Source organism: Malaclemys terrapin, chromosome 8 (assembly GCF_027887155.1).
Source record: "Malaclemys terrapin pileata isolate rMalTer1 chromosome 8, rMalTer1.hap1, whole genome shotgun sequence".
NCBI lineage: Eukaryota > Metazoa > Chordata > Testudines > Emydidae > Malaclemys > Malaclemys terrapin.
In genome coordinates this window covers 53065921-53093276 of record NC_071512.1, presented here as the reverse complement: position 1 = coordinate 53093276, position 27356 = coordinate 53065921, and the positions used below count along the sequence as shown (strand labels likewise).

The window sequence follows — 27356 nt, the reverse complement described above, 5'->3', positions numbered from 1 at the left end:
ACTTCTTCTTTGGCAGCTACAAGGGTACCCCCTGAAGCTGCTCCCAGCCCCTCACAGCAGCTAGGCTGTGACAAGTAACTCCTTTATCTTTTGCCTGGAACTAGTCAGTCTTTCCCTCCTCCAAGCAGGAATTTCCCCCTCAGCCCTGTCTCCAGAGCTAGGATAATGCCTCAGATCTCTTTGGCTCAGGTTAGTCAGTCCTACCTTCCTTAAAGCAGGATCTCCCTCTCAGCCCTCTCTCTGTAGTTAGGGTCATCTCCTAGCTTTAGGTTAATCAGTATTACCCTCCTTCAAGCAGGAGTTCCCTCCCAAGCACTTTCCTTGCAGCAGGGGTTGTGACTTAAATCAGCTGCAAGGCTTTTGCCAATTCCCTTCACCTGTGCACCCTTCCTAATTATCCTTCCACTCTGGAGGGTCCAGCAGGGCAGCCTTCTCCCATCAGTGCCTGTCTGCTGGCAGGCAGGAGGCAGCCTTTATGTTGTTCCTTCTCCAAACTACTTTGGAGCTGGATGGGAGAGAGGGAAGCCTCGCCCCACCTTCTCTGCAAGGTTCAGGCCCTTGTAGGTAGTGTCCAGATTCCTTCCACAAGCACATTCATTCCCATGACCCTGAGGTTTCTATACGTATCTGCTGGACCCTCCTGAACCCTTAAAGGGTCAGGTAGTGGAGTGGGCAGCTGGCCGCTAGGTGCTGCTACTCTCGATGGCAGACTACTCTGTCATAGTGCTGTATGATATAATTAATACATTGTACACCAACTGCAAATGTAGAATTCTAGTTAAAAATAAATTGTGCATGTGGCCCAGCAATTGGTGTGCAAAGACAAATTAATGCAATACTTGTACCACACATGTATTGGGATGAAGAGTTCAGGATGTTTGCACCACAGCATCCCTGCGATTGCATCTCTTCTCACTCACACAGGGACCTAGCAGCTCGAAACTGCTTGGTAGGAGAAAACCACGTGGTGAAGGTGGCTGACTTCGGCTTAAGTCGATTGATGACTGGAGATACCTACACAGCTCATGCTGGAGCCAAGTTTCCTATCAAGTGGACAGCACCTGAGAGCCTGGCCTATAACACCTTCTCAATTAAATCAGATGTGTGGGGTAAGAAGGAAAGAACTCACAATGTTCTAAGCCCTCTTCTATGCCAGCCAGGTAGAAGGCATCTTTCCTTCCTTAGTCTGCTCTCAGGGGGACGAGGAAGATGTGTTCTGATACCAGGCTAGGTCACCACATCAAAACTCAGCAATACTTTTAGCTTGCAAATCTCCCCTTGTGCCTGCCCCCACGGGCTGGCCTGAAAATACCTTCAGAGGAGAGACTGCTTTATGTTACAGTACAAACAGCGGTAGCATTCAGACGATGGAAGAGAAGGGATAGATTTATAATTATAACCTATTTGTCCTCTTTTTGCAGCCTTTGGGGTGCTATTATGGGAAATTGCCACCTACGGGATGTCACCATACCCAGGTATTGACCTCTCACAGGTGTACGATCTGCTGGAGAAGGGATATCGGATGGAACAACCAGAGGGGTGCCCGCCAAAAGTTTATGAACTGATGAGGGCATGTGAGTATTTCCTTTCACTTTCAATTTGGAGGCAAAATAGAGTCTGGAGAGGTGGAGGGAATCTATAATAGGCTATGGAGTCTTTTGCTTCTAGCTTGCCACTTCAAATAGAGCTGATGGTGGTAGTGTTTTTAACACAGTGTTTGATCTGTATGAAATGAGTGTGATGGTCTCAAGCTGAGGGAGCACATATCCACTTCAGAAAATCACCATTACCGCTGGTACTAGATGGCACTTTTGGAAATGTCAGCAGAGGCCAAGGACTGCATAGCCCCAGAAGGCTGAATTATCCTAACTCTGTGAGGGGATTATCTCACCTCTTGATGCCTCCTTGTGGCTGGGCATGGCGTGGCAGCATTCTCTCTTCCCTGGGGTCTGCATCTGCATCTGCTGGCTGCTCCACTTCTGCAGTGGCCTGCCTCTTCCTGTGACTTGGCCCTCTGGGGTAGTCCATAAACAAAAAGCAAGGGGAATTAACACAAACAAACTGAGTTAATACAAGAGAGAGGGGAATGGCTCCTTCTCAGGGCGTATCAGAATCAGGCCCTCCCTTCCTTGAGGGAAGGATCTTTACACAGTTGTTGTCAGGAAAGATCCTGCCTTCCCACGGCCATTTGCACAGGAGTGGAGAGTTGAAGGTCTGTTCTCTTCCCTGGCCTGCCCACAAGTGAGCTGTTCTGCTCCCCTTTTAACTCCTCCTCAAGCCTGTGCATGTCTTGCAGGTGTGGTGGGCCAGAGCTGGCTGAGCCCAGAGCAGCTCCTTAACCCCTTGTTGTCAGTGTGGGGTTTATAGACCCCATCACAGGCCCCACAGCACAGTTAAAAAAAAATTGGTGGTTCACTGCTGAAAGCTTGCACTGCTTGTGCTATATATACTTCTTCTGTGGTTAGATAAGAATTCAGTCTCCAGGGCTGAGATAGCAAATAAGGAAAAACTCACTTTGAATTAAAAAAAAAATTGGAAAAGCTGATGTTGGTGACATGGTGCTTGGCTTAAATCCAATGATGTAATTCCTGACCCATCAACACCACATCAGTGCTTTACCTTGGATACAGTGGGACCTGTTCCACAGCCAGTGTATCAGTAGGATATTGTAGTCCGTCAGGTAGTGGGTTGGCGACTTTTCTACCTTCCTCAGTGAGAATATTAGATTGTCCACTATTCCAGCTTCATACACTGAGAACTTTCCTGGTTTCTCATGCTGCAGGCTGGAAGTGGAATCCCCCAGACCGACCATCCTTTGCTGAGACCCATCAAGCCTTTGAAACAATGTTCCATGACTCCAGCATCTCTGAAGGCAAGTACCCTTGCTACTGTACTCAAAATGTTGGGAGTGGAGTTTCACCTCCAGGGCACTGTCTGACCAAGGCAGGCTGATTACAGGCCTACTGGTGCTCACCTTGCTAGAATACAGAAGCCATTTGACCGCATTTGATATGTTGTTCTCAACATGTGCAAACTTGTGTTCATATTCGTTGTAATGGATACACTTTAGAAATATTTCAGTGCAGGGGAAACTGAAGTAATTCATTCAGGTACAAAGAGGAGAGATTTTTAGAAAGAATAAACTCTTGCTTCCATTGCAGAGTTTGACTATCATTCAGGGGACAAGTGACTCCAGAAATTGCACGACTGTGAAAACAATTTATATTTATAAAGTAGTATTACTGCTTTAATCTCTGAAGTCAGATTCTCCTAGCATGCCATTACCAGCAACAAATGGATGCAATAACCTCATGGACATAGCTAGAAAATAAATATTAGGGCTAGTCTACACTAGAAGCGCTACAGCAGTGCAGTTTCACCAATGCAGCTGCACCGCTGTAGTGCATCTGGTGAAGCTGCTGTACAGTCTATGCCAACAGGAGAGAGCTCTCCCACCGACTTAATTAATCCACCCCAATAAGCAGAAGCAGCAACGTCAATGGGAGAAGCTCTCCCGCCGACATAGTGCTGTCCACACAGGCGCTTAGGTCAGTGTCTCTTGCGTCGCTCAGGGGGATGGCTTATTCACACCCCTGAGCAAGGTCAGTGTACCTTATGTGGCTCAGGGGGGTGGCGTATTCACATCCCCGAGCAACATAGTTATACTGACATAACCTGTAGTGTAGACAAGCCCGAAGTCTGAAACATAGTACACAGTATTAGACAGAAGAGGGGGAGTACCTCTGCAGCTCCTAACCAGCTTTGAAATGAAATGTAAAGAAAGTTGATCCATCCACTTCCCTAACGCAGAAAAAACACTCCTGTCTAAAATTCCCCAGTGATGGTTTAGAATAGGGGCAGTCAAACTTTGCCCAGACAAGAGGCAGTCTGGCAAGTTGCCAGGAGCTTTAAGCCTGCAAAGCTGCAGTGTCCTCCACCTTGAGCCCTGCAGCTTCCTCCTAGGTCAAGAGGGACTGCATTGTGGGACCCCGCTAGTCTTTGCGGGCTGCTTCCCCCTATTAAAAGTAGAGGTGGTCACTTTTTAGAACTTCTTGGTTAACATTTGGGCCATGAGCAGATCTGTCTCAACTTCAAAGTATAGAATGTGAATTTTTTTTTTTTTTTTTTTTTTTGGTTGTTGCTGAATTTAAAAATGTAAACGAGTTACCTTGAGACCATCAGGAAATAACTAATCCTCTGCATCCTTGGACTCAGTAGAGCAAAATTACATTCACAGGTTTAATCCGTTGCTCTTCTCTTTGGTCCAGTGCCTGTTGTAAAAATGCAGACTCTCTCTCATTCCTGTGCTCTTCTTTGTTCCGACTATTCTCCTGGCTTTTCTTACAGAGGTGGCAGAGGAGCTTGGAAGAACAGCCTCCTCCTCATCCATAGTTCCCTACTTGCCCCGGTTACCCATGCTTCCCTCCAAGACTAGGACTCTAAAGAAACAGGCAGAGAATAAGGAGAATATTGAAGGAACACAAGATACTGTGGAGCATTCGGCTTCCAGCTCAGCACCAGGTATGGGCACAAGCATCAATGTGACCAGAACACTGTGGGGCAGATCTTCAGCTGGTGTAAATTGTTATAGCTCTATTAAAGTCAAAGGAACTATGGATAGTTTATACCAGCTGAGCATCTGCCCTGTGTATTTTACCAGGATGTTTTGTAGATTTAATAACTCAAATTGACTCAACTGGTTCTTCGAGTGATTGCTCATGTGCATTCCACAGTAGGTGTGTGTGCTCGCCCTGTGCACCGGTGCCAAAAGTTTTTCCCCTAGCGACTCCTGGAGTGGCGCCACCATGGTGCGATATAAGGGGCGCTGGTGCTCCCCCCACCCTCAGTTCCTTCTTGCCGCCAGTGAAAGTGCTTCGGAACTGTTGTGCTCCAGCTCTCCACTGTAGCTTTCCCTGTTTGGACTGTCATTTAGTTCGTAGTTAGTTAGTAGTTTAAAAAAAAGGTTATATAGATAGAATAGAGAAGCATGCCCTGGGCTTTACGTCGTGTGACACTTGTAAATGACCTATGCCCATAAGTGACCTGCACACTAGCTGCTTACGCTGTCTTGGGGAAACCCACGTCAGCGACTGCTGCAAAATTTGCAGATTATTTAAGCCCCGGACTAAGAAGGAGTGGGATATACGGCTCCGAGCCATATTGATGGAGTCGGCCCTGACACCGCTACACCGCTCTGTCAGCACCGAGCACCGTGGCATCAGTGCTTCCACCAGCCGGCACCACTCCCCATCATCCACAGGACACTCTAAGAAGACGAAGAAGCGATCTTCTCCATCAAGGCACCAGGGCAAGGCTGGAGGCAAGACTAGACCCGCGCTGGGCAGCTCTCGATCCACCTCGGCCTCGCGGCCTCCGACTCAAGTAGAGCAGAGTAGCCCAGCCCACTCCAAGCCAACCTCCCCGGACACCGGTGGCCACATATGGCAGGCGGCTCAAGATGTAATGTCTCTCCCGGTTCCGGCTGCATCGACCCCAGTGGCTCCCCGGTCCAGAGGTAAGCCAGCACTCAGACCGCCACCGTCGCCATTCGGGCGGTACCGCTCACAGTCGAGGGAAGGTTCCCAACGCCGCTCTATGCAGAGTGACCACCTCGCTCGCAGCCTCCACCAGTCCCCGTCAACACTTGCCCAATTTTCTGACTGGGTGCTGAGCAGTAAGGAATCGAGGCACTGCTCCACATTGAGGGAGCACAGGCCTTGGGGTCAGAGCAGGCCTTGCCGGGACTGGGACCAACGGCACCGGAGGTCGCCGACTCTGAGAAGCCACCGTAGCCCCTCGCGGTACCAACATTGACACCACTCACACTCTTTGTCCCAGTCGAGGTCCCCTGCACAGCACCGCTCCCGCAGCCCCAGGCGTAGATCGCCAGCAACTGGCCATTGTGGATCCGCCCGACGGAGCCATTCGCGGAGCAGCCGTTACAGATGGTACTCCCGCTCCTCTACACCGGACTCAAGGTCTTGAGCCCGGCACCACTCACGCCGCCGCTACTCATCCCCATCCTGTGATAGCGGTCATTCATATGCCAGCCCAGCCTTCCCTCTGTCTGTGGTGGTGGCCTACCTCAGGCGTCGGGGGGGCCCAGATCTTCTCCTACCTCAACGACTGGCTGGTCAAAGGCAGCTCCAGATCGCAGGTACAGGACCACATAACACTCCTCCTGTCTACATGCACCACACTGGGGCTGCTGGTAAACAACACCAAATCCACATTGGTGCCGGTACAACAAATAGAGTTTATTGGCGCGATTCTTGACGCGACATCGGCCAGAGCTTCCCTCCTGCTGGACAGGTTCGAAACCTTGAGGGATCTCATCAAAGCGATCACGAGGTTTCCCGTGACAACTGCCAGGGCGTGCCTCCAACTCCTGGGTCACATGGCAACGTGCACGGTATGTGGTACGCCATGCCAGACTCAGGATGCAGCCCCTGCAGCTCTGGCTGACCTCAACATTCTCCCAGTCCAGAGACAGGTTGAACAAAGTCCTCGCCGTGCCCGAGTCCGTACTAGCATCCCTCCTTTGGTGGTCCACCCCAGAGAACATGCTCCAAGGGGTCCCGTTCAGGAGCTGCTCCCCAAATATAGAGTTGGTGTCTGATGCGTCGGACTTGGGGTGGGGAGCCCACATGGGAAACCTCCAGACCCAAGGCCTGTGGTCTGCACAGGAACTAGCCCTGCACATAAAAGTCAAACAACTCCGAGCGGTCCGTCTGACCTGCGTGGCCTTTCGCTCGTGCCTTACAAGCAGGGTAGTCAGAGTTCTCATGGCCAACACGATCTTGATGTTCTACATCAACAGGCAAAGTGGGGCCTGCTCCTCAGCCGTCTGTCAGGAAACCCTCCGGCTGTGGGCTTCTGCATCGCCCACGATATCAACTTGGAAGCCCACCACTTACTGGGCATTAGGAACTCTCGAGCGGATCGCCTGAGCCGGGACTTCTCCTCCCAACACGAGTGGTCGCTACACCCGGAGGTGGCTCACATGATCTTCCCAACATGGGGCATTCCCCAAGTGATCCTCTTCATGACCAGGCAGAACCGTTGGTGCCCCCGGTTCTGCTCCAGGAGGATCCTGGGCAAGGGCGCAATTTCTGACACCTTCCTTCTGTCCTGGTCAGGTCAGCTGCTACACCTCTACCCTGATATAACGCGGTCCTCGGGAGACAAAAAATCTCACCGCATTATAGGTGAGACCGCATTATATCAAACTTGCTTTGGCCCACCCTGTTCCTTGTTCCCTGACCGCCCCCTCCAGAGACCCCTGTCCCTAATCACCCCCAGGACCCCACCCCCTACCCAAACCCACTGCTCTTTGTCCCCTGACTGCTCCAACCCCTATCCACACCCCCCACCCCCTGACAGGCACTCATTGGCAGCAGCGGAAAGCGGAGCAACATGGCCCCAGCCCGCTCCACTCCACCACCTCCCAGCCGCGGCGCTCCGCTTCTCGCTGCCGGTGAGTGTGGGGAGGTTGGGGAAAGGACGTCCTCCGCACTCACTGGTGGCGGAAAGTGGAGCGATGCGGCCCCAGCCCGCTCCGCTTTCCTTGCCCCAGCCCCAGCCATGTCGCTGGGGGTGGGGTTGGGGAAAGGTCTGCATGTGGTGGGAAGCGGAGCGCCGCGGCTGGGAGCTGACGGAGTGGAGCGGGCTGGGGCTGGGCTGCTCTGCTTCCGCTGCTGCTGGTGAGGGCGGGGGGGCTCCCTTCCCCCAAGTCCCCTCCCCCGTGCAACACGGCTGGGGTGAGGGAAGCGGAGTGGGCTACTCCCGGCCCCCCGTTAATCCCCCGGGCCACTCTGGGCCTGCAGGGCCCCCAGAATTGCCCCCCCCCATAGCTCCTGTCTTCTAGACCCGGGGGGGGGAGCCCCTGACCACCCCCGAGACCTTCTGTCCCTTATCCAACCCCTCGGCCCCGGCCCGGCATCCTTAACATGCTGTTCAGAGCAGCTTGTCAAGCTTTACCGCGTTGTATGCAAACCCGTGTTATATCGGGGTAGAGGTGTATATGCTTTTCCCCCAATTACGCTGATCAGCAAGGTCCTGGAAAAAATCAAGACGGACAAGGCTCGCGACCTCATGATTGCCCCGGCATGGCCCAGGCAGCACTGGTACGGGACTCTTACGAACTTGTCCATTGCCCTGCCATGGCTGCTGCCAACCTGCCCAGACCTTCTCTCTCAGGACCAAGGCGCCTCCTCCACCCCAACCTTGCAGCCCGCCACCTCACGGCGTAGTTGCTCAAAGGTTAGGCCAAGAGGAGAGGACCTCCATGTATCAGGCTTACCTGGCAAAATGGTCAAGATTCTCTCGGTAGGCCGCCGATCATGGCGTCCCACCAGTGGCTGCCCCACTCCAGCTTATACTGAATTATCTCCTTCATCTCAGAGCCCAAGGCCTAGCGTCCTTGTCTGTCAAAGTGCATCTGGCAGCCATATTGGCCTTCCACCCGCGAGTCCAAGGCCACACAGTATTTTCTCATGCCATGACCAGTCGATTCCTTAAACGGCTTGGATCGCCTCTTTCCTTATGTTAGGCCCCTGGTCCCATAGTGGGACAAGAACTTGGTTCTGGCCAGGGTGACAGGGCCTCCATTTGAACCGCTTGCCACATGCTCCTGGTCCCACCTTTCATGGAAAGTAGCCTTTTTTGTGGCAATCACATATGCTAGGAGGGTCTTGGAGCTCCGGGCCCTGACTTCCGAACCCCTGTTCACGGTATTTCATAAAGATAAGGTCCAGCTCCACCCACAACCCTTCGTTCCTCCCCCAGGTGGTCTCTGCCTATCATATGAGCCAAGACATTTTCCTTCTGGTACTCTGTTCCAAGCCTCACACGTCTAGTGAGGCGCGCCATCTCCACGTGCTAGATGTGAGACGGGCCCTGGCTTTTTACCTGGAACAAATAAAACCGTTCAGGAAGTCTTCACAGCTGTTCATCGCCACGGCCAAATGCATGAAGGGCTGGCCGATCTCCACTCAGCAGCTCTTCAGCCGGATGACTTCATGTATCCGTACTTGTTACGACCTGGCGGGATTCCTACCCCCCCCCCCCCCGCCACCGATTGTGAGAGCGCACTCGACAAGGCAAGAGCGCAAGCCTCGTGGGTCACCTTTCTGGCTCACATCCCTATTCAGGATAGTTGTAGAGCTGCTACATGGTCCTTGGTCCACACGTTCACCTCGCATTATGCGATTGTCTCCCAGACCAGGGAAGACGCCGGGTTCGGCAGAGCTGTGCTCCATCCCGAGTGTCTGTGAACTCCTACCCACCTCCCACAGATATAGCTTGGAATCACCTGCTGTGAAATGCACATGAACAATCACTCGAAGAAGAAAAGACAGTTACCTTTTCCGTAACTGGTATTCTTCGAGATTGTTGCTCATGTCCATTCCACGACCCACCCTCCTTCCCCACTGTCGGAGTTGTCTGGCAAGAAGGAACTGAGGGTGGGGCAAGCGTGCAGCGCCCCTTATACTGCACCATGGTGGCACCACTCCAGGGGTCACTAGGGGCGCTCCCCTATGGGTAGTGCTAGGGGGAAAACTTCTGGCACCAGTGCACCCACACCTATTGCGGAATGGACATGAGTAACACATCTCGAAGAACACCAGTCACGGAAAAGGTAACTGTCTTGTATGGTGGTGTAATTCAGTTTTTACCCTAAACTTGCTGTGCACTGTCAAGTTAAGGTAGGAAAGGAAAAGGTAATACAGCCATGAGCATGTACACGGCCAGTAAATCTTGGCTGTGTTACTGTTCCTGGAGTAGTGAAGTGGAGTGATCAGATTGAGGGAACACTTGATTTCTTGTGAAAGCTGCAGATGCTGAGAGACAGGAGGATTCCAATATGGAGAAAAGCAGCATGGCTCTTTTTCTTCAGAAGTATGAAATGGTACAGAACAAGTTTGGGACTTTTTGTCACGGTCTGTGTGCAGAAATTGCTTGTTTTATTGTTAAGCAAATTAAGGTATTTCCAGCATTAATTAAAAGCAGGCCTGGTTTGGGCAGGTGCTGTGCAAGCTTCTCCACCTCATTCTAGGACTCAAAAAGAGAGTTCAGTAATTGTTTCATAGTGTGAAGCAGCCTTTGTGGTGAGGACATATGCCCAGGAACTAGCTACAGAATTCCTCAGGTTTATTTCACTTGTGACTTCTGCCTGACTCAAAGCTTGATGGTCACTGTCATGACATGTTAGGGCATTTAATCAGGTATGCCACAGGGACTGGCTGTAGCCTCAGTTTTATTTTGGTAAATTCAACTTTTTTTTCCTTTTAATTTCACATTTATTGCTGCATGAAAGAAAAATCTCTTGCTGTGTTTTGTCAGTTTTATATGTGAAGTCCTGTATCAAACAGTAAAATACAAAAACATTTTAAGCAGTTAAGGAAGGAAGAGAGAATAGGGACAGGGAAAGGAAAAGGAAAAGAAATAGCAAGAAAGCAGAAGACGAGCATATTCATCAATTTTATCCTAGATATTCTGTTAAGTGAACTTCTCGACTTATTTTAAATCATTTGCCAAAGAACACCAGATGTGCACAAAATTATATTTTTTTCAGAAGAGAGCCCTGCAGATTTGGAACGTCTAAATGTTCCAGGCCTGTTCAACCCATTCCAACCTGCAGGATGAGTTAGGGTTTTCATCAATTCTTTATTCACATCTGTTTCTTCTCTCTAGGGTTTATCAGAAGCACACAGCCAACAAGTGGATCTCCAGCACTGCCTCGCAAACAAAGGGACAAGTCCCCCAGCGGCCTCTTGGAAGATGCCAAAGAGACCACTTTCACCAGGGACAGAAAGGGTGGCTTTTTCAGCTCCTTTATGAAGAAGAGGAATGCCCCCACACCTCCAAAGCGTAGCAGTTCCTTCCGTGAGATGGAGAATCAGCCCCACAAGAAATATGAGCTCACGGGTAACTTTTCATCTGTTGCTTCCTTGCAGCATGTTGATGGATTTTCTTTTACTCCCACCCAGCAGGATGCAAACCTGGCCCCAGCCAAGTGCTACAGTGGGGGCTTTGCACAGAGGAACTTCTACAGTGATGACAGTGGTGGTACCAGCAGTGGTGGGAGTGCAAGCACTGGTGGTGGGTGGTCAGGCATCACAGGTTTCTTTACACCACGCTTAATTAAAAAGACACTGGGTTTACGAGCAGGGAAACCCACGGGTGCCGAAGAAGCTTCAAAGCCTTTTCCAAGGTCAAATTCTACATCTTCCATGTCTTCGGGGCCTCCCGAGCAGGATAGGATGGCAATGACTCTTCCTAGAAATTGTCAGAGGTCAAAAATCCAGCTGGAAAGGACAGTGTCCACCTCCTCTCAGCCAGAGGAGAGCATAGGTAGATCCACTGACCTGCTTCCCAAAAGGCTTGAAGAAGGCCCTGCTCTGACCAGAGAGAGACCGAAAGCCAAACTCTTGCCACGAGGTGCCACCGCTCTTCCAGTCAGAACCTCTTCAGGGGATTCAGCTGTTGCAGAGAAGGACTGTCCAGGTCTAGCAACAACCACCCCTAAGAGCAAAGAAAAAAACAGTGGTACACGGCAAGGGGCCCTAGAAGATGGAGAGAGACCAGGATGGTCTTCTCCAGCAAAGGCTGCAGCAATACTTCCAACCACTCATAACCACAAAGTGCCAGTCCTAATCTCACCCACTCTAAAACATACTCCAGCAGACGTGCAGCTTATTGGCACAGACTCTCAGGGTAATAAATTTAAGCTCTTATCTGAGCATCAGGTCACATCTTCCGGCGACAGGGACCGGCCCAGACGGGTAAAACCAAAGTGTGCCCCACCTCCACCACCAGTGATGAGGCTCCTGCAGCAGTCGCCCGTTTGCTCAGACACAGCAGAAGAGTTGAGCAACACCGCAGCAGCGCAGCATGGACTGGAAACAAGTGAAGGTGGTAAAAAGGCAGTGGTGGCACATGGTGGTGGAAAAGCTGGGAGGCCCATGATGTCGCCCCCTCAAGTGCCTCTGTCATCATCTTCCACCTCACCAGCAAAAATGGCCAATGGCACAGCGGGTGCTAAAGTGGCATTAAGAAAGACCAAACAGGCGGCTGAGAAAATCTCAGCGGACAAAATCAGCAAAGAGGCGCTGCTGGAGTGTGCAGACCTCCTCTCGAGTGCCATTGCCGAGCCAACGCCAAACAGCCAGCTGGTGGATACGGGGCACCAGCTGTTGGATTACTGCTCAGGCTATGTGGACTGCATCCCACAAACACGCAACAAATTTGCCTTCCGGGAAGCCGTGAGCAAACTGGAACTCAGCCTGCAGGAACTGCAGGTGTCCTCAACAGCTGCTAGTGTGCCCGGAGCAAACCCCGTCCTTAATAACTTATTGTCATGTGTCCAAGAAATCAGTGATGTGGTTCAAAGGTAGCTACTGTCAATCTGGGTAAAGGAAAAATTACACATGGAGGGGAAACTCTGTTCCTGTATTGATGCTTTCAAAAGGAAAGACTGATACTTGAGTGAGTTTTTGTGAAGTACCTCAGATCACTGAGTTCTCCTCACGTTTACAGTTTCATCTCAAAAATAGGGGGAGGGAGGGAGGAGACACTGGAGGAAGGGGTGTGTGTGAGAGATTGAAGCTGAAAGGGCAGAATCTCAAGAATTTTCCCTAACCAGCAAATCTGATCTACTTGTGTCTGCAAGTGAGAGAAGTTCCTTGCTCTTGCCTGTAAGAGGCAGGAGAATTGATGGTGGGTTCTTTTGGTAGGGGTGGTTTCCATGTGCTATCCAGAGTCCTGGAGTGACTGCATGGCCAGCTGGCTGTAGAGATCCTCCCCTTTCTGCACTAATGCATATTTTGGCCTCCAGAGATCACAAGGGAAAGGCAGTAGGGCACGGTTGGTACCTAATGCTGAGAATTCTGAGCCTGAGTCCGAGAGGCGGGAGAGTCTGTGTGTGGTTGTGGGGAAAGAGGTAACGCACTGATGGTGTTCAGAGCTGCTGGAAGTGGATGCACTAGCCCAGGTGGCATACTTCCACAGTACTGCTGCTGCTGTAGTAAGAACTGCAAAATGAGTTAATATATTAAACTAACCCCTTTCCCTCCCACCCACTTCATGCCATTACACATTTATATTTAAAGCATCAGGCATGCTGGGCAGATTGGCCACTGATTACCTGCCCTGCTCCCCTCTCCCCCCTCCAAAACACAAACACACAGTCTTCACTTTGGTTGACTCTAACCATTTCTGGTAGTCTAGCATGGGTGCTACCTGACAGTTGGTCACTTGTGAGTAGTTTGAGGCTGTTGCACAACTTACCAGTGTCTGTTGATAAACTGTAGCTTGTTTTTAACTTTGGTACAATGTTGGTTCCTTCTTCTGTGTGGTCACTTGGAGATGCACAGTTGCCAAGGCACTGCCTCCTGTCAATGCAAAATCTCACTGCTCTCTACATTCCTTTGTAGCATTGAAAGTGCTGACACTAATACAGCCATCTTGGGAACCAGCAATATAGCCTTACTGGCCCTGTAGTCTCACTGTGTAACAGCCTTCTCAACATTAGCTTTGTGGGAGTTGCTCCACAAGCCCTGGCCTTTCCAAGTCACTAGGCTGAATATATACGTAAGATGTCTCCACAGTCTTTCTTTTAAAATGCTAGAAATCCAACAGCATTTTTGTGCTGTGGAACGTAGACAGTTCTTCCTACTATAGCACAGCAGAATGTGATGATGACACAACTGCTTTGTTTTATAGAGCACCAGTGTTTGTGTTGATATTCATCAGTTCTATAGTGGATTAAAAAGCTGCTGTCTAATGGGGTTACATGGTGACTGGGGTCAGTAATTGCCATAGGCCATATCCTGAGCTCCTCGGTGTTTTATTCAGCCTACCCTTGAAGCCCTTGGGAGCTTGCCTGAGTAAGAGCTTCACAATTAGGCCCAGTGTGTGTGTGGAAAAAGGCCTTGCCTGCTATTTGTGCTGTCACTTAAAAGGAGATAATGTGTGACCAAAGCACCACTGCAGAATGTCTCCAATACAGTATGCTCTGCTCTGGCAAGTGGTGGGTTTCACTTTTTCACAAATGCAAGTGACAGGCTGGTAATCACCACTTTGTTTTAAATGCACAATACACCACTTCCAGAGGCCGCCACAAATGGCGATGAGTGACTAGAACATGCTCAGAAACCTCCTCCTTTATGCTATGTGTGCAGCACGCTTTCCAGTACCTTCTGCAGGTGGATTTTGCATGGATGGTCAGCGGAGCTGGAGGACAGAAAAAGATCTTTAGCCTATTCCATATTGGTAGCAAATTATAGATTACTGAACACCTGATTTATTTCTCTCTCTAAAATTAAATGTCTATACCAAAGGGTCACTCTTCCAACAGGTGTGTTGTGCACAGGGGTTAAAGATTATGATCAGCTCAGCACACAGTTTGTATCAGTAGTGAATTCATTGAGGACAATATTGGATTAAACTAAAAACACCTTAATCACCAATCACACTACCAGTGTTGTCAATTGTTTTGTTTAATAATTGTTGTTGTAATATATTTTTGATTGTTTTTTAATTTAATTTTCACTCTATTGTCTGACTGTGAACTGCAAACAGTGTTAAACTTGATGTAAATAAGGTTTTGCCTGTCGTTCCACAAGTTTTGCCAATTTGCATTTTGTTTTAAATAAAAGTTGCAATATTTTATTGGCAAATAAACTTGAATACATGGTGCTTTTATTGGAGTGGTTCAACTTGCCTGGTTCTAAGCTAAAGGTTGCTGCACTGAGCTTAAAAATTAACATCTCTGCAAACATGTACAAAATAGAAACATTTAACTGAGCAGGTTTGCAAAGAACGTCAATATTTTATTAACCCCACTGAAATGGGATTGTTCTAGCTAGACTGCAGGGTTGCTGGGTAGTTACACACTTCCAGGCACTGTAGTTGTTTGTGCCTGAGTTGCATAATCACACATGCTTATTTCTCAACTGTATAATATGTAAATTCCTTTCACCCAATCTGAGTGCAAGGATTTGTCTCATCAGTTTTTCCAAACTTTTCTATAACTGAAGTTCTCTCCTGTGCTAGTTACTAAACCCCCTTTTATTTTTTTCCCCTGGGATCTGTTTTTAGCACGAGGGAGCATCTCAGCTTTTGATGTCCTACAACTGAATCTAAACCACTTACGTTTTCCCCTTTCATCTGAATTTAACCTAGATGAGAAAAATGGGAAGCTTTGATGATGAGGAGCTGGCTTTCTTTTGGTCTTAATGCATGACCAACTAATGGTTTATGATGTTTTTATGGGGTTTATTCTTTTGGATAATATTTTTTGAAGTCTTGCGTATGCTGAAGTGAAAGCAAGTAGGGAGCTGGTGATAGATGGTAAACTCCTTGGCTAGCATGGAGATGGTCAAGTAGAGTGGGTGTAAGTACTCTTATAACTTAGTTTACAGTTAATTACAGAAGTGTAGTGGTGAGGTGTAGCTAGGAAGGATGAGAGCACTATACTGTTTTGACACAGTGAAAGCTGGTCTGCTCTAACAAAGTCAATAAATATTTATCACTCTGCCAAAAGAAAAACAGTAAAGAACCACGTGGCCCATTTATCTTCACAGTACCATAGCCATGCATGGTCATTTACTAGTAACTAGAAGCCAATGTGCCAGGAGGGAATATGAGCTCAAAATCCACTTCAATGGCAATTAGACAAAATGGGCCTGGTCAGACTCTTTCCAAAGTGAGGGCACTGGCTGACTAGTAACCATTTGCACAGTTTAAAGCCTACAATAGATCAAAGATCCACAAGTACAACGTCCAGGCAGCTGAACTCTGCCTTCAGTAAAACTGCTGGAAATGAGTGATGACCCTGTTGATTGCATTGGCCTCGTTAGCACTACAAAAGTAATTCTCCTCCTTTGATAGTCACCCCTTCTTATCAACTACTGAGAATAGGCCACTTCCACCTTAATTGAATTAGCCTCATTAGCACTGATCCACCCCTGACTTGGTAAGACAACTCCCATCTTTTCATGTGCTGTAATATTCATACTGCTTTCTGTATTTTTCACTGATGAAGTGGGTTTTAATCCACAAAAGCTTATACCCAAATAAATTTGTTAGTCTCTAATACAGACTAACACAGCTACCACTCTGAAATCTGTCCTCAGTGTCTGCTGTTCCACCTCCTCTTCACTTTTTGACCTACAGATCATAGAGTAAGTGATTATTCATCTTATTCCACTGTATTTAGTGTTAACATTTTAGGACTGCTTTTTTTTTTTAAATCATTTGGCAGGTACCCCAGACAGCAAACAGTCCCTCTTGTAGTAATACTATCTCTGGCCAAAAGCCAGAGTGTGTAACAGCAAAATCCTAGCTAGTCTATGAAATAGTAATCAAATGGCAGAGTTCTCCTTCACAGCCACTACTCTCCAACCTTTGCTCTAGACAAGGACAAAGACAAGCCACTCTGGTCCTCCTGCTTTATCAGAGCAATCAAGAGGCCCAGTTGCTGCAAGTGGGAGCTCCCTTAAGTGAATGCTGCAGAAGTAATTTAGCCAAACGGAGGAAACTGAGCATGAGGAGTGTGCATAGCAAGAGCTGCCTCCGTGAGGGGAAGATGCTGGCTCATCTCACCAAATGCTATCCCTGACAGAAGTTCTGAGCTGTAGTGGAGACATATTCATAGACTTGGAATTGCAGACACACTGTTACCTTGCTGTCTAGTGGGGGAAAGGGGTGGCATGGCTAAAGTGAACATCTCTTCACAGCACGATAACAAAATAAGTTTTTTTAATCTTTATATTAAATTGTCAAGAACTATTTGTCCTCTCATTTGGAGTCTTGTATGGAAGTCACCAAAGAGCAAGGACACCACCAGGTCAGTGTTATACACCTGGAATGCCCACAGTAGGTGGAGGCTGCAGATGGGATTCTTAGTCCTAATCTCTATTCAAGCTGTGCATCATCATCTGTGCAGGCTGATGGGCATCCTCTCCTACAGCTGTCGTCGTTAACCAGATGGCTTGGTAAGAAGGTTCCTGGGAGACGCATTCTCACTCTGAGACCAATCCCCAAATGGGAAATTGCTCCATAGCCAAGTTTAGGTTTTTCTCCACCATTGTCTTACTAACAGCTGGTGCTGGAAATGACGCATGGGGGGAGAGGCTGCAAGGAAGTGACTTCTGTGACCTCTTCAGACTTTCCCACTGAAGGTACTCAGCTATCCCAAGACCCCTCACACTACAATGTGAAGCAGACCACTATTTGCCAGCCAGAAATCTTAGTTTAGCAACAGCTAATCATTGCTTCTGCTCTGAGCTGCTTGCTAAGAGATGGAACTTCAAGACAGGTACAGCCAGCCCACCCTTCTACCAGCTCAAGGCTGCACAGGTGTCACACTCAGAGCAACCCTTCGAGGCCTCTTTCAACTTCTGAGGGACCTCAAATTCCCATCACTGTGCAAGTGGGTGAATTTTCCATCTACTCATACAAGAGGAGCAGGTCTCATTATGCAGCAAGTAGCAATGCTGGTCACTGGTGCAGTTCCCCCTCACATTCAGGGTCAGGGTAGGAAATAGTTGATGCGATGAGACACAGATTTACACCCTTGTGCAGAGAAAAGCTTCTCCTCGGGGATGAACACCATCATCCTGACCACCTCATCCAGCACCTCCTCAGTGTATGGAAGGCTGCGGGCCAGAAAAGCATCCCGAACGCACAACTTCACATGGCAATTCTCCAAGGGCAGGAATGGCACAAAAAAGTCAATGAGGTTCTCTTCAATGAGGTGGCTGTGGGCAAAGCCACCATCTGCAATGAAAACCAGAGCAACAAGGGCACTCAATGCACAGCTTGTAACAGAACCATTTGTGTCTTCCAGGCGCCTAGATCTCCATCCATCTCAGCCAGCACAAATGTTAAAAGAACAGTGCAGTTTGCCGGGAGAAGCTAGTTCAACACAGAGAAAATATTGTCTGAGACAGGGCCTTGGCTAATCGTGTGTCTGGTTCTTCTGCCCTGGTGTTAAAGGTGTCTCTTTCTAAACAAAAGGTCCTTCTGCCCTGAATAAGGGAGTCTCTGACACTGCTCATCTAACCATGTAGAAACAGTTGGGGAGGGGGAGGTTCATGGTTTCAATTACACATACAGAAATCATGAAAACAACAAGGAGTCTGGTGGCACCTTAAAGACTAACTGATTTATTTGGGCATAAGCTTTCGTGGGCAAAAACCATGAAAGCTTATGCCCAAATAAATCTGTTAGTCTTTAAGGTGCCACCAGACTCCTTGTTGTTTTTGTAGGTACAGACTAACACGGCTACCCCCTGATACCAGAAATCATGAAACACTCTCTGGGTAGGAAGCCACAGTCGCTCTTTTGCATGAGAAACCATGTGGCTCCAGAGCCCGTGTGCCGCTCCTGGCCCCGTTGCTGGATGATGATGTCAGAGTTGCATGCCACTATGGAGACCCAAAGGGAAAAATCTGCCAGAAGGAGCACTCGGGGTTCGGTGCTGCCCCCGCATGTCCTGGGCCTCTCTTCACTCTGAGCAGCCGGCTCTGGGTTCTGGAGGTGGCTCTGCTCAGCACCGTGTCCTGAGCAGGGTGGCAGTAGTCACCATGAGTAACAAAGTGCCCACGCAATTGTCAGGCTACATCTGCCCCATATCTCCTCCCATTTTTAGGAAATCTGGCTGATATTTACAGATTGCACACGACACACACTTATCTCTGGACACAAGACACATCTGAAACCATCTAGTGATACCAACAGCAGTCAATGCTGTTTTACGGAAGTGGTTAGCACACCCACTCTCAGACGAGCTAGCCAACAGGGATCAGTAGGGATTCGGGAGTGAAAGGCGAAGAGGATCCTGTGGTCATCTGGTTGGGATATGCCAGCATACCATGGGCTAAGGCTGAGCTGCGGAGACATTGCTCATATGGTACTTCTACTCCACTCCCTTTTAAGTGATAATAGGGCTGTAGCTCAGATAGAAGAGGAAATACAGTCTTATGGCTAAGGCATTGGTCTCTCTCACAAGATACCTAGGTTCAAACCCCAGCTTTGCCACCAAGCCTGTGTGACTGTGAATCAAGTCACTGACCTACCTCCCCCGGGGTGTAGTGAAGATAGATTTTGGGGGGTGGGTGTTCAGTAATCTTTGAGGGCCATGAAAAAGCCAATCAATAAAATGAGTCCCCATGTCTCTCTGCTCCCTGCCAGCCCCACCCAGGGAAGGGGCAGCAGCCTGCAGAATTCCAGTGCAGACTTGCAGCGATTAGCTCAGTTACCTGTGGACTCAAGCAGCTCCAGGCGTAGGTGCTGCTCCAAGTATTCCATGGTGATCTCCTCCCTGGCCCGTCCAGCTCGCCAGAAGTCCAGGGTCACCTGGCTGATGATGTTCCCACCAATGTTACTGGGAAGGAAATGGAAGTTAAATAATTTATCTGGAATAATCCTAATGTTTGTTCCTCACAAAATCATACATCAAAAACCACTAACAGCACCCAGGTCCAGGCCTCAGGGCCGTTGGTAGCACAAGGATTCATGTAGCCCCAAGCCAAAGCTCTGCCTTTCCAATGGCCCTAGACATGGATTTGCTTTCTCTCCCCACCCTGCAAAGAGAACTGAACACTTTTTCACCAGATCAACTGCTTCCATGCCCCAGCCCTGATTCTTAGGGTTAGGCCCCACCCTCCCAGACTATTACACACTGTGAATCAAGAGTACAGAACATATTGACTACAGCCCCTTTATCTTCCAGTCCCTTCTGCAGAGAAGTCAGCAAAGGACAGAGAAACTGGCATGAGTCCCACTAGAAGCAATGGTCCAGACAGCGCTTTGTGTGGATGAGAAAGTGGAGCCGGAAGATCATGAAGGTGGCAGAGAACCCACATTGGTGTTCTTACCTGACTGACTAGTGCTTTGTAAGGGGAAGGGCAGCTGGAACTCACACACTGGGGCCACTTTTTAAAAAGCTTGTTTCTCTAAGCGCACATGTGCAATGAAAGGGGGCAGGCGGGCACTGAAGCTTCCAAAGGGAACCCCAAAGCTCAGGCAAAATTATCGCAGTCAGAATGGCCTGGAAACAGCATCAGTGCTGGTGAGGAAGTTGCACCAGCTAGAGTGGTGTCAGCCCCGTCCCCACCTTAAGGTGTGTGCACGGGGGGGGGGGATGTCACTTGGCAGAGATCCCAGGACAAAAGCTGCTTGAGCCCCTCCCAAGCACTTAATTAGCCAGTACAAAGGGGTTAGGAATTGAGGAGGCAGAGAAGAGTAGGACTGGTGGACACACTGACACTCCCCCCTCCCTTCTCCAAGGGGTTCGTGAGCCATCTCTGATGATGGAGGGGACAAACTCGTAGTCAAGATGGGAGTGGGGGAGGGATGAGACTAAAAGACTCCCCTCCCCCCCATTGCCCACATGTTAGTTCTGAGCAGCCTACTCCCTCTACCCCTGTTCCCCTTCAAATTTTAGTTAGCTCTGTCCTGGAAGCTGCAGCTCCCACATTTCCCCTGGAGTCCACAGGAAAGAAACCCCTTCTGCTTCACAGAGACACATTGGTTCCAATGACATCTCCAAGAGCAGTCTGGTTTCTAAATGGCAGATATGCAAAGCCAATATTTCTGAGTGCATAGCCCAGAGGAGCCCTGCTGCCCCCCTTCCCACAGCACTTGAGATCACACGTTGTTCAAGGTTCCCCTCAGCATGGCAGGAAGAATGACCACAAGAGCAGGGTAGCCCCTCCATCTTTGGGCTCAATTCCAGTTTCCTCTCCACAAACAGACTGATCAAGGGTTTGGAGGCCTATTCATGGGAAGGAGGGAGAGTCCCCCTAACCTCTAGGCCAGGTCATGTGCTTTCTGAGCAGATAAACCCAGCTGGGATCAGGTGGAGAGAAGCGCCCAGGCCTCTAAATATCAGAATTAAGTAGAGGTCATGGGACCTGCCCTACCACAGCAGACTAATGGCCTAGTTTGGTATATCCAGCCTCCATCAGTGGCCAGCGGCAGATGCTCAAGTGGAAGGTAAACACTTCTCTGATTAACTGTGCAATGTTTGCCCAGCTTTCTGGGCTACACCATCTGAGGGGGGCACCGGTTTGATTCCTAAGATATAGCTCACTGGCATGGTGCTACTGATACAGTGTCGGATCCAGGGGTCAACTCCTGGGGGTTGCAGACATTCAGCCTCACAGTCAGCAGCACATGCCAACTAAGGAGCTACACGGATGGGCTCTGGAGAGAGAGTTACATTCAGCCATCATGAGGCAGGGGTGAGCAGTTGTAGTGAGTGGGCTTTGAGGCCATTGCACAAGGAGAATCCAGAGAACTACTTTCCCTTCAATTCCTGTGTCTTCCAAGGGCAGCTCCGTCCCACACCTCAATCTCCCAGATCACGGGACTTTAATATGGGTTGTCACAAACCTTGGAGAAAGCAGATCCTTCCCCGCGAGCCAACCCCTTCTCCCTAGGGTCCCTTGTAGTCACCTGAGGAATAGGAAAATGGATCTCCTGTAATCCACCTCATCGATGCTGTCATAGTGATCCACATAGGGTTTGAGGGCATCCAGCAGGCCAGAGTGAAGCTTCTCTGCCTCATCGAAGATGAACAATGACTGTTTACAGAGCTGCACTGTTTCGCTTATCTGCTTCTTCAGCTGAACCTGCATGGCAGTAGGAAAAGAGTGTGAACTGGTATAGATCACCTGGTGTTCACTACCAGCACTACTGCATCCTTCACACAGACACAACTACCTCCAGCTGTCTCACCCAGCCTCCCCCTGGCTCCTCCTCCACCCTTTGTCCAATTTCCCCAAGCAGAAGGTGTCACCTGGGCCCAACCCCCCTCCTGGGCTCTCAGGTTACATGCTCAGGTATCTTCCCTCAAGGAAAGTCTCCTATGTAGAACTCCCCTGCAACATTCCCAGGTCAATACTCCCCACTCCCTACTGTGTCACAACTTTGTACACTGGCATAGGGCTCCTCCAACAGCCTGTGCTCCTGCTCTATCCTCTACTAAAAGTGGGGTCTGAGGTAGCTACCTATTCAGAAACGCCCCTTTGACTGGGATTGAAGAGGCTAGGACTGAGTTACCTCTACTACAACCGGCAGCTGTTGTGGCTGGTAACATCAGAGTTTTCTCACCTTGTACAAGTCCACATATTTGGGATGTGGGAAGTGAAAGAGCGAGATAAAGACTTTAACACACTCGCTTTTCAGCCCGTCTCGGTACAAGTGATCAGCGATCATCCGGGCCACAAAGTTTTTCCCAGTGCCAGACCAGCCATGGAACGACAGAGCCAGAGCCTTCTCCGGCTGTGGGGTCTCCAGGAAGCCTTGCACTGCTTTCAGAATGACGTCCTTTGCCAAGTGCTGCCCATGTAGCCTCCTGCTCAGGTCCAACTCTAACCCTGCAGAACGAAAGGAAACACTGATCTTACACCCAAGCCTGCCTGCTTATCAATGTTTTTCTTTTATCATTGTAAAACCAAGGACGATTTTATAACTTTTTTGTATGTAGCTGTTACATGTAGAGCAACCTCTGTCTAAGTAGGGGTAAATTACTCCAAAAAACATTGATCCTAGATAGTTTTCCCTTCAAGTAAAGCATCTTGTTTAAATAAACTTCTTGTTTAAATTAAAAAAAAATCACTTGAGAGTAGGAACAAGTAGGGAGGATGTTTGGCAGCATTTTTGCTCTAAGATGAGCCCATCAGAGCATTAAGCATTCTGCCTTGCATTGCTGGCGGGTATGCCTATTCAAGGGGTTTCTGTGCAGTGGTATTACAGATGCAGAGCTAGATTGGAAAGCAGCATTTTGAGTGATCTGATCACAGTAGTGCAAATCAGGATTCTTGGGCTCTATTCACAACTTTGCCACGGACTCAGGCAAGTCATTTATCCTCACTATTCCCACTTTCCAGAGGGGAATAGTATTTACCCATTTCACAGGGTATTTAGTTCATTAACGTTTGCAAAAAGGCACTATGATCCCCAGATGGAAGCCCCTAGAGAAGTACAAAGTATCAATCACGATTTGCATTGATTACTGAAGTCCCAGACCCAGTCACAGCTTAGGACATTTTCACATGGACTACATACAGGGCTCAGTATCTACCGTCTAGGTCAGGACTGGGAAAAAGGGATGGGGCTTAGCAGACCCTCTTTGAGCAAGCTCTTTCTCCCCCTTCCATGTGCTCTGGGTGTGCAGGAGATTACAGGCAGGAATAGGTAGGGTCTCTGCTCTGGAAAGCGCTCTGCACAATGATGCTAAGATTTTGTCATGGGGTAAATTTTGTCTGTGCGTCACAGAACAGAAAATGTTCTGAAGTTGAACTGTCTAAACTCACGGAACACTGAGGCAAATTCAGCACCTGGCTAAGAACTGCTACTTCTCTAACTTCTTTGTGACCAAAAATTTGATTTAAGAATTAAAAAAAACCTCACACAGGTTTACCCCTAGTTCTAGGAACTGGGAATTAGAGGTTTCACTCCAACTGACAGGGAAACATGCACACACATTCTGTCTCTTTGGCCTCCATTCTCACTGCATATGAGCACCTCATAATCTTTAAAGAATTTAAGGCCAGGCAATACTGACACCCCCATTATACAGATTGAGAACTGAGGCACAGAGACTAAGTGACTTGCCCAAGGTTACAGGGGAGTCATAGCAGAGCAGGGAACTGAACCTGGGTCTCCTAAATTCCAGACTAGCACCTTAAACTCTGGACCATCCTCTATCTCAAGGGCCTTTACCTGTGATGTTGTTGGCTATTCTGCAGTCTCCTGTCTCGCAGCACTTTCCAAAGCTGCAGTACCAGCTGGAAAGGATCTCCAGATAATCCTGACCCACCAGGGGCAAGCTCCAACCTAGGAAAGAGGCAGCATTGAGAAAGGAAATTGTATGGCAGGCTGTCTGTCTCCTGAGGATAAACCTTGCCCTATCAGCCTTGAATTCCCCACAGACCCATGCTAAATCTCCTATCAATTTACCAGCAGTACCAATGTCCATATCCACAGCACAACTATGGGGGAGGGGGGAAAAGACTGACATGGGTAGATAAGGCAGTCACTCAAATGGCACATTGCAGCTACTGGGTGAAGCCAAAGTAACTACACAATTATGCTCTCTGTATGTGTGTATATATATCTCCTCATTATATGTTCCATTCTATATGCATCCGAAGAAGTGGGCTGTAGTCCACGAAAGCTTATGCTCTAATAAATTTGTTAGTCTCTAAGGTGCCACAAGTACTCCTGTTCTTCTTTTTACACAATTACTGACCGTAGTTACATACACATCTGGGAAGGACACTCAGTCAAAGAGATCCCCATCACACACCCCTGTGCTAGGGATGTAGGCTGGGAAATCGCTAATCGCACTGGAGACGGGACACCACCTCTCGCCAAGGGATGCCTCTTGGCTTGGATGCAACCTTCTTCGAGCCCATACAAATGAATCCAATTTTGCAGCCTGGCTCAGCAGTGTCTGCTTACTGCAAAGGCTTGGGGGCCCCTCTCTGGTTGTGCTGAGGGTACAGAAGACAGCAATGAAAACTCACATGTGACTGACAGCTACAGGAATTAAATAGGAAACATACACAAAAGAAGCTGGTCACTCCATATCTTACATGCACAGCTATCTGGAGACACGGGCATTTGCACAACAGATCACACCACCTTTTCTTAACTGTGGGAACATAAAAAGACTCTGGCTCAGATCCTCAGCTGCTGTAAGAGGTGTGATGGGATGGTCCGGTCCCATAGCTCCCCTGCAACACCTTCTCTCCCCCAGCACTGGCCGAGACGTTCCGCTAGCCCAAAGATCCCCCTGCGGTCTGGTGGCCTGGGGCAGAGCGAGCTGCCGTGCACTGAACGCCCCACGCGGGTTGCCCGATCTAGGGGAGGGAGATGGGGCAGCTCCTCACCCTGCGGCTCCCAGCTGGCCTCTTCCTGCGGCTGCTCGCAGCCCCCCCGCCGCAGCCGGCAGGCCAGGTACCGCCAGTCAGGGCCGGCTCAAGGCACCAGCTTACCAAGCAAGTGCTTGGGGCAGCCACTCCCCAGAGGGGTGCACGTCCAGCTGTTTGGCGGCAATTCGGGGGACAGTCCCTCACTCCTGCTGGGAGCGAAGGACCTCCCGCTGAATTGCCGCCACTGATCGGGATCGCGGCTTTTTTTGTTTTTGTTTTTTTTTGCCAACCCTGTAGCCGGCCCTGCCGCCAGTACTGCCTGGAGAGGTCGCTCACGGCCCTACCCGGCGGCACCCCCGGCGCGGCGGCGCCGCACAGCAGCGGCCCGAGGCAGCAGAGCAGCAGCGGGAGCCCAGCCCCGCGCGCCATGGCCGCAGGGAGGCGGCGAGCCGGACTCCCCCAGCGCTGAGCGCACTTCCCGGCCAGCGGAGTTGCGGGGGACGGGCTGCAGCGGGCGGGGGACGGGGGTGGGGCCAGCTCGCCCACGCGGCCGAGGGCCGCCCCGGGGACTTGCACGGGCCGCCCCCCGGGAGCGCCCCAGCGGGGCCCGGCTGCCACCGCGCCCATCGCCCTGGCAGGGCCAGGCCTCCTGGCTCCAGCCGCTGCCAGTCCCCAGCCAGCGCGGCTCGGCCGTTTGCACAGGGGCGATCGCACAGAGCCCCGCGGGGCCACCTGCTCTGCAGCCCCGCGCAAGCCGTACTTACAGCCCGCTGGCCTGGCCCCTGCTGCAACCCCCGGGACCCAGGCAACTGGGACAATCCCCCATTGTGCTTCCCTGCTGCTCGGGCTAGCATTGGTTCCTCGCGGGGTGGGGTGAAAAGCTGCCCCCTTTCACCACAGTGGGGTTCCCCAGGCAACACTAGATCTAAGACAGCCAAGTCCAATTGACCCAGCCCACAGGGCTCCTGCACAGAGGAGATGCTCTACAGTCTGGGCACTTACTCCTCTGGGCATCCTACTGATTTGCAATACGATCCTGAGGCTTTAACGGCTGCTTTGCAGAATGATAGGGCCAGATCCTGACATCAGCTGGGATTCCTAGGAACATGAATTTTGGGAAGAAGGGGCCTCTGTTACATTCATCGTTTCCTAGCTGCATCTGTCCCAGCACATTCTAGAGCAGTGGTATACAGTATAATATACAGACAGCCCACACAACACACCCACTCTTAGCTGGGCCAAGAAGAAGGAGCCCCCATCACATAAACCCTCCCCCTTAAGGCTAGCCTGGGCTGTGCTTTTACAGAAAGGAGATTCTAGGATTGCAAATAAAGCAAGACTTTAATAGTGGAGAAAAGCCGGGGCAGTTAGAAATGCAGCCTGGAGACTGAGTCTGTGAATAGTGACCAATCATTTATAAATCCAGGTGCTGTCTGACACAGCCTAGTGAGTGGTGAGAGACTAGCACCTATATTTAGTGAGGACTAGGAGAGGACAAGTTCAAGTTCACTTGTTATATTCCAGTCCTTCCCATCATCCACTCCTGCCCCTCCATAGCTTAGAGCCTGAGATTCAATCCCTAACCGTGGAATGAAGATTAAGCACATCCAACTGCTCATGAAGTACAACAGTCAGTTTTTAAATAAGCTTGGCAATTCATTCATTTCAGAGGTTATACACCAGACCAATTCCAAAGTGAGAAAGCCATCCAGTGGAAAACAAGGCCATCTAGAGGTTGATACAAATATTACAAACTGTGGTCACAATCTACAGGGATTGTCCTGGGGGTTGGAAAGAAAAACTTCCCATTATGCAGAACAGCCTAAAGAAATATAATTGTCCCTTTGGGCTTTAAAAATCTATGAAACCTTAACACTTCTAACCCTCTGCCTAAAATAATGAGCACTGATTTTAAAGCTAACCTGCCTATGACTTAGGGCTTTTCTACACACACAGTTGAACTAGTTTAACTAAAATAGGTTTAAAAACTTGTTGGTTTGGTTACACTAGTTCAAAAACCCTGTGTGGACACATTTTAAACTTGGCTTATATCAACTTAATTGAAGTCAGTTCCTTACCAAATGGCGTTAAATCAATATAAGCCATTTTTAAACTAATTGAAGTATCTGCCTCAACTCAACTACATCTGAAGAAGTGAGGTTCTTACCCACAAAAGCTTATGCTCCCAATACTTCTGTTAGTCTTAAAGGTGCCACAGGACCCTCTGTTGCTTTTTTACAGATTCAGACTAACACAGCTACCCCTCTGATACTTGACATCAATTTTAAAAACACCCTTAATTAAACTGGTGCAACTGTGTGTCTAGACAAGACCTTAGATTGAGAAACATCTGCATGAGAAGGAAGAAACTCACTAAAAATAACACACATTCCCAGAACACAGAGTTTTCAGATTCTAAAGGAAAAGAAAGTTTGCAAATGCAAATTCGGGGGGGGGGAGGGG

The 27356-nt window shown here is 49.4% G+C and overlaps 2 protein-coding genes across 10 annotated transcripts in view; one reads left to right on the top strand and one right to left on the bottom strand.

Moving 5' to 3' along the window:
• ABL2 (ABL proto-oncogene 2, non-receptor tyrosine kinase) overlaps window positions 1-14704 on the top strand; it is a 93840-nt gene extending 79136 nt beyond the window's left edge. For all 4 annotated transcript variants that reach the window (XM_054037549.1, XM_054037551.1, XM_054037550.1 and 1 more), the window contains 5 exons: window positions 925-1109; window positions 1422-1574; window positions 2783-2872; window positions 4348-4521; window positions 10696-14704. In XM_054037549.1, the coding sequence (XP_053893524.1) occupies window positions 925-1109; window positions 1422-1574; window positions 2783-2872; window positions 4348-4521; window positions 10696-12398 (2305 nt within the window). In that variant the 3' untranslated portion in view covers window positions 12399-14704. The remainder of the gene's footprint in view (window positions 1-924; window positions 1110-1421; window positions 1575-2782; window positions 2873-4347; window positions 4522-10695) is intronic.
• The window catches only part of TOR3A (torsin family 3 member A), a 28799-nt gene extending 3430 nt beyond the window's left edge, over window positions 1-25369 (bottom strand). The window contains exons 1-8 of one of the 6 annotated variants that reach the window (XM_054037557.1): window positions 25238-25316; window positions 24615-24673; window positions 24282-24512; window positions 23740-23853; window positions 22126-22391; window positions 21469-21644; window positions 19269-19393; window positions 1892-2014 (exon numbers count right to left, since the gene is read on the bottom strand). In XM_054037557.1, coding sequence (XP_053893532.1) covers window positions 1892-2014; window positions 19269-19393; window positions 21469-21644; window positions 22126-22391; window positions 23740-23853; window positions 24282-24318 — 841 coding nt within the window. In that variant the 5' untranslated portion in view covers window positions 24319-24512; window positions 24615-24673; window positions 25238-25316. The other 5 variants (XM_054037553.1, XM_054037559.1, XM_054037558.1 and 2 more) reach the window with 5 other exon arrangements.
• Window positions 25370-27356: the final 1987 nt, after the last annotated feature.